At 39.3% G+C, this 7,362-nt stretch overlaps 1 protein-coding gene and 1 pseudogene across 5 annotated transcripts in view; one reads left to right on the top strand and one right to left on the bottom strand.

Moving 5' to 3' along the window:
• LOC115244273 (box A-binding factor-like) overlaps positions 1–7,362 on the bottom strand; it is a 60,178-nt gene that overhangs the window by 2,085 nt on the left and 50,731 nt on the right. For 3 of the 5 annotated variants that reach the window (XM_029821816.1, XM_029821817.1, XM_029821820.1), the window contains 2 exons: positions 2,469–2,647; positions 213–495 (listed from right to left, as the gene is read on the bottom strand). In XM_029821816.1, coding sequence (XP_029677676.1) covers positions 213–495; positions 2,469–2,647 — 462 coding nt within the window. Of the gene's footprint in view, positions 1–212; positions 496–1,829; positions 1,925–2,468; positions 2,648–7,362 lie in introns of all 5 variants that reach the window. The other 2 variants (XM_029821818.1, XM_029821819.1) reach the window with 2 other exon arrangements.
• On the top strand, positions 2,641–5,614 carry LOC115244277 (annotated as a pseudogene).

The raw sequence follows: 7,362 nt of genomic DNA, 5'->3' as shown, positions 1-7,362 counted from the left end.
ATTGACTCAAATTGCAACAGACAGACTAAGTACAATGGAATAGACGGGAATGTTGTGTTTTACTCAGAGTGTTTCGAAAAATTGTAGGAAAGAGAAAATTAAAAAATAAAAAAAAAAAAAGAGAATATTTAACAAAAATTAAAAACTAAATTATTTAAGATTTTTTAACGATACGAGAGCGGTAAATCGATAGAGACACTCGATACGCTTACCTGGCTCGAGTTTGATGTTGTTGTTATTGTTATTGTTGTTATTTGCGCATTGCGCGACGTTGCCCGAGAGAGGCGTGTCGCTGGTTTTCATTCCGCCCTTAGGTTTCCGCTTGCGCGTTTGAATGCTATCTTTCTTCATAGTCGACGGTCTGTTGACGCCGTGCAGTTTGAAGTAAAGTCCGCAGGCGTTACACACCGGTTCGCCCTGTGTGTTGCGACGCCACAACGATGTCATCGTCGTTTCGCAGTTGCTGCAAGAGAGACCAACGCGCCTCGTAGCAGACTGAAGAAATAGGAAATCATTATTATAACTGTTTACTGCCTTTAACCGAAAGAAAAATTTGTCTTTGGAAATGATCCCGAGGGTCTCATGAAAGCGTAATGATAATGGATCGCGGTTTGTTCTTAAAAAGGTGTATGATTTTATCTCAACAGAATCGCTCTCGTCAATACGAAACATTAAAATTTATACGATATCAAAAATACACACGAAAGATACGAGAGAGTAACTTAACCGGATTGTAAATTTCAGAGAAAGCACGCTAGTATGCAATAAGAAAGTCGGAAAATATTTCAAATATTCAAACTTTTAATGGAAAAGTGGTAATGATCAATCGCTTTCACCAGGTCGAGCCACTAATGAACTCTGATGCGAACTCAGGAAGAGATTACCGTGACTAGAAAGCTTTCTGTGTGCAAGGTACCGCAGAGAGACCGCGGAGCAGAAAAGCGAGCCACCCTCCGAAGATCACGCGCGAGCCTGGAAAAACTCAACAAACATCACAAAGAATCATTCTGTGTGATTGAAAAATTGAACGAACGACACGAAAAAGGCGAGACGTACTTTACGTTTAACAGGCTGCACGTGATTTCGGGGGGAGGAAGAGAGTGCTCGTACCATGGGTATAGTGGCACCTCGGGGCTTACAATTCGAAAGTTGTATCACCTGCTAAAAACGTGTCATCGACGACGAAAACAATCGAGAAGACTGTTTTCGTCGACGATAATCGATTGGCGTTTAGCGTAATGATGATTGATGAAAGCGCGACGTTACACGAGATTGAAGGAAAGCCAGGATGGGAAGAACATTCGTCGATTCTTAACCGTTTATAGAAAAAAATTCTCTAGCATATATTTTTAGTACTAGTATTTTATAATTCAATTATAGTTATTGAATCTTAGTAATTTTAATTATTGATTCTTAAATACAAATCTCATTTATCCCTCGATTCTATTCTTACACGCACTTGATTAAATAACACTATTTTTTAAAAGCGTCAATCTAATTTAAAAATATTGATAAAGTGCTATTGCAATCGTTAATCAATCAATATTTATTATACCCCGTACTTGGTAAAAAATCAATGAAAATAATGAACTGAAGAACAATATGGGAAACGCGATGAACTACGGGACAGGGAATGCTGATGATGAATGCGTAGGAATAGATTGAAAAATAGAAAGAGAGAGAGAGATAGATAGAAATAGACAGAGAGAGAGAGAGAGAAAGAAACACGAGAAAAATATCATTACTGATACAGTACCGTATTGTTAGACAGAAAGAGAGGAAAAGATAGAGAAAGAGAGAGAATGCTGACTTGGGAGGATGACACCTACCAAACGACGGCTCGTTTTCTCCTCCGCGAGGACGCGACGGGCGCCACTATACCCACAGAAGAGAGAGTCTTTGTAGAAATTGCCCTGGTCCGCCACTGAAACAGACATGAGGCCATACGTTAGGGGTGTTTCTTTCGTGCGCGTTAAACATACACGGCGATGCGACAAGTCTCGAGGGCTAATTTTTTTTTTTTTTTTTTTTCCCATTGCATCGCCGATCCTTTCGTAGAATCACAGTCGGAGAGGAAAGAATGCGATCGCTCGAACTTACGGAAGGGCAGAACATCACGGGCGAATTTCCACATAGGCTCCTGGACAGTAACAAGAACACAAGCGAGAAAGGATCCCTTATGTTTCTCTCTCTCTCTCTCTCTCTCTTTCTTTCCGTTCGTCTCTTTCTCCCTTTCGAATGTACCTTGCAGATTAATCCGGGGATTTTACGGGACCGGAACGGTATCGGAAATCAGAATTGTCCAGGTTTCACCCAGGATCTCTTATTATAAAAGGCTTTAAGAAAGATCACTGTGAAATTAATAAAGCAAACGATTTCGTCAGACCGTTCCGTTCCCGTTAATTCCGGATCGCGATGACGGGGCGAAGGGAGGAAGGAGGACGTACGTCGCGCGAAGCCTTCCTTACCAAGCGGCGTGGCTGTTTAACTAGAGGACGATTCATTCCATTCATCTTGTGGTAGAGACCGCATGCGTTGCAGAGGTAATGCCCGGTGCCGTCCCTACGCCATAAGGGTGTGGAAATCGCGCCGCAGTTCACGCACTCGCGGCCCTCCGTAAAGTACTCCGCCTCGATGTTGTGCACTGCTTTTCACATTCACACTGCGTTTCTCAGAACAATCAAGCAATCGCGTCGCAAAACACGCACACGCGATAGCATTTCTTTATATATATTAGCGTTTTCGAGTAAAGCAGGTTTAATCGCTTGAGAGCGATTAAATTCAATTTGAATAAATATATTCGACCAAAAATGGGTTTTAAATCTGATTAATATAAATAACATTAAGTGTATTCTCCGTTATTTTGGCTTTAAAGTATAAGATTCTTTGCCCTGATTAATCAAATGCTTACTCAAAGTATTTCATTGATTAATCTAGTAATTCAAGACTGAATTTATGATCGTTCTCAGAGTAATCAAACTTGCTTCACTCGAAAACGCTATATGTATATATCGCTATTTCTTCTATTTTTAATTATATGCAGATTTTAACATTAATCTTGAACCAGTTGCGGAGATCGAAAAATAATTGATTGTCGATGTGCTGTTGATTTTAAGATGGCATGATGTATCGTCGACTCGTCAGTAATGGTTCATTCGAAAAGATAAGACGATCGATAAAATTGTGTAATATAATATCTATGATTCTTAATAACGTTATATTTGATAGCGCAGTTAGTGTTTAAGTGCAGTTAAATGATATCGCATTATTAAGTGTCTAAAATATAATTATGACACGATACTTATACACGCACTACTCTTTGTATTCTATAGTTTATAAGAGGAATTAATTATTAAACTTACATATATTTACTTATATAGTTAATAATGAGAAATTTAATTGGACATAATGTGTTGCATTAATTCGATTGTAAATGAATTAGGTGCAAAAAATACTCGCTTTAAAGACGTGCGAGAAAAAGTATCATAATTATCAGCATATTCCTCTCTTATGAGAAATATATGATACTCTTCGTCTCTATTTGTGAATATTTTCTACTTTTATTTCTCTCGCAAAAGCAAGTATTCTTCTTCGCGTTAAAAGCAGACGTGCAAGCGCGGTGCGGAATAAATTTAGCAAGATACAGTGACCATTCGCTTTTCCCACGAATCTTTTCCTCTTCCATCGCAGAAGCGAAAAAAATGCGTAATACAGCCGTACACGTGCTTCCGGCGCACAACGCGACGCAATTTTTGCGGCCAGGTAAAAAGAGCACTTACACACGTGTCTCCGACGAGAGTAGTAACCATATCTGCGCGGTGGCCTCTTTTTACGTGACCACTCGGAAACAATTGTTTCGTCGGCTCTCGCGGCGCGTACCACCCTTCTCCCCCTCATTTCTACATTACGTGACTATGAATATGCATAGTCTCTCGGACCGCGAGCGAAACGTGGAGCGTAAACTCCATTCCGGAAAGAAAAATTGTGAAAAAACATTTGGTTCTACCTATTTCGCTTGCGCGACGAAAAAAGTGAGAAACTAATAAAATCGTCGTAGAATAACATTATGAAATAAAAATTACTACGTTGCACAGGAGTCTAAATTATTTTCTGTAATTTTCCAATGTTTCCACGAAAAGAAACTTTGGTCTTCAAGTCAACAACTTTCCAACACGGTCGTTCTTAATGACAGCTTAATATATAGAGTGAAGTCATTACCGTCTTTTAATAATTCCATAGAGTCGACTACTATAGAGAAATTATAAAAAGGCAAATTCCTCGTTTCCGAATTTATACCTCGAAATAAATAATATGTTTATCGTGAACGTTATAAGCTATAAATATTATAAATCTTAAAGTATTAATAATTATCCATCATTTTTTATGAGTTGCGACGCGGAACACGAATGTATATTAAAATAAAAATATGAAAATAACCAGAAATGCGACATCAAGGAACATCGACGAGCAAGAGAAGGAAGGATGCAGGAAGTATAAAGGCGACGAGGGAAGCATGGAAACGGACACGGCGTTATCAGAATTTCCGGCGTTTGCCGATAATAACGCGAGGCAACCCGGTATAGTCGCGCCATGTGCCACATTAAGAAAAAAAGTGCCTACAAAATTATTTCTATAATGACAACAAACTATTAATTATTTTTAAATGCGAAAGTTATCTCGCCATAAATGTGTACCATTTAAAAAAACTTGAATTCAAAAAAATTGGGAGGACATCCTTCCCTAAAGAATATCCTCCCCTATCTTTGTCTAAATTTAATGAAAAATTGTGAGATATTTTCGAGATTTTCTGAGATTAATATAATCATCTACTAAACGATGTTTGCTAGAATCCGCGAGAATCTTCGCTCCTTATCCTAGTAGAGTCCGAGCGAGCGCGTCACTTGACGACGGAGAAAAATAAGAGAATTCATCTCGGGTTACTCGATGAAAAAAAGAAAAAGAAGAAAAGCAAAGCGCAGAAGGAGAAAGAAACGAGGAGAGGTCGGCGTACGCGAGCAGCACATCCGGCAGAAATGCCACTGGGAAGCAATCGGATATTGTATGTAGGTAAGCAAGAAGCTGCTGATGTTCGTCCGCGAGTCCTACGAACTCTCTCATAGAGAGCCGTGTATTATGCACACGCGGGTCGAGTTGCATTCTCGCGCCTTTATGACGCCACCTTGACCCACAAATACTAGGTTATTAATTATCGGATTTCATCGCCATTCTCGCGAGAATTTGCGAGTGCAAATCAGAAGGTTGGGACAGTGGTATTTTTTTTTTCTTTTTTTTTCTTTTTTTTATATTGCAGAGACGTCCGCGAAGCACAATCGATGCAGAATGTCTTCGAAATAAACATATGTGTGCGTGCATAGTGAAATTATAATAACGATATAAAATATATAATATTATTCTAAATATTATATATAATAAAATATAAATTTAATATATATAAATAAATTAATATTTAATCGTGTCTCTTTAAGTGTAATTTACGACGACCGTGAAGTTATATGTTTACGTGGAAAATTGGGACTCGCTTTCTTTCCATTAGTGCTATACCCTGTGAATCATTAAATTAGAATTAAGCTCGAAATATCCGATTGCTCGCGTCGTTTCAGCGTCCGTAACTAGATATGGAAGGATACGAGGAAAGGGGGAGAGAGGTGAGGAATTAAAATGCAAGCATTGAATTACCAAACCGACACGAGGACGAAGAGGTCAGAGGACACGAGAATCTTCTCGAGATAGGGGACGGAATCAGACTTGGCAAGCAATCGGATATTATGTAGCGAGACGTGGCTGACGTAGCCGAGTATCCTCTATATGGAATATCCTCGCTACGTTAAACGTACAAAGGTTCACGTTGCATTTTCACGTCCGGATGACGCCGTCGCGACTTCGACCTTCGTGAGACCTCGTCGTGGAACGCGAGAGAAATTTCGCGGGGTTTCGCGTCGTTAATAAAAAATATCGAAGAGAAGTGATGAAAGAGCAATAAAGAGACGTGGGAGAAAAAAAAAAGAAATAATGGAGAAGTAACGCATAATATGTTTGTACAATATATCGCTTAAGATCAAGCGCGACAAATAAAATGTGACGTTATTCCTTGTAGGCGAACTTAATTTCACAGTTAAACGATTATATACCGGCGCGCGATAATAAGCACCGCGTTATCATCGCATTAATATTCTTGTTCACCTGTGCTTTTGTTTCCTTCCACCGCTCGCTAATCTGCCCTCGGCCTCGCGATACTTGTTATTTCATACTGAGAAAGCTCAATCAATTTCCCGACGCAGCGTATGTACCTGCATGCCCGGTTGGCGACAGGTGTGCAGGCACTGCAATTGCCATTGTTTATTTATGACTCTCTTTTCGACCTTCCTATCCTTCAATATCCAATCGTTATTATAAGAATCGAGAATTATTTTTCCGTCACGAAACTTTTGACGTTTTCAACAATTTTATTATATTTATATAAAAAGCAATTTTATTTAATTAAAGAAACAGAGAGCGATATGAATGCTACGTTAATTTTATTTTGATCTGAAACATGCCGATCATAAATGCAGATGTAAGTGAAAAAAGAGGCGAGCTGCGCGATGCATGGTTTTAAAAAAGAAAATTTTCGGATCAATCCTTCAGATTAATTTACGGACGGCCACGTGCACGGTCCTTCAGGATGATGCAGGGCTCTCGCGGTGCTCTTGCACCGACGTTATAACGGCGTATACGAAAGCATGCCAAGAGAGATGCTCCCTCCTTTAGGTAGGCGGGGGAATACGCGTGTCTGGCGCGGTTAAACTTAAATACATGATGAACTCGCGGACTCGAGATACTCGAGGTCGCGGTATGTTAAAAGGCGCATTTCTCTCTCTCTCTCTCTCTCTCTCTTTCTCTGGTCTGTCGGAATAGAGTCCGGATGGTGCGGCATGTATAATCGCAGACTCTAGCCCCTGAAGAACCACTTAAGATCTTTTCAATTTCTCCGACCGATACATCCCTTAGAGATGAGCACCTCGCCATCCCTTTTTTTCTGGATATTTGAATTTAAATGTTTCAATTATTTTAATCTCTATTGCATACAATTTTCGCTAATTATGTTATAATACAATTATAAATGAAAGTGATATATCGTGTAGAGGATAGCCATGGGAAATGTAAAAGTCAAAACAGAAACACTTGACTCGAACATGGGAAAAACGATTCGTAGACGCGACTCTAATTCGTTCCCATGCATCTCGAGTGTTAAAAAAAAGCAAAACACACATTTTTTTGCTATAAAAAAAGAAAACGCCAAAGATACTCTCTCGATGTGAACATAATATTTCGATGAAGAAAATTTAAGATTCGGCAAAATAT

Source organism: Formica exsecta, unplaced genomic scaffold, assembly GCF_003651465.1.
Source record: "Formica exsecta isolate Colony F162 unplaced genomic scaffold, ASM365146v1 scaffold80, whole genome shotgun sequence".
Taxonomy (NCBI): Eukaryota; Metazoa; Arthropoda; class Insecta; order Hymenoptera; family Formicidae; genus Formica; species Formica exsecta.
This window is presented reverse-complemented; position numbering and strand designations above follow the sequence as displayed.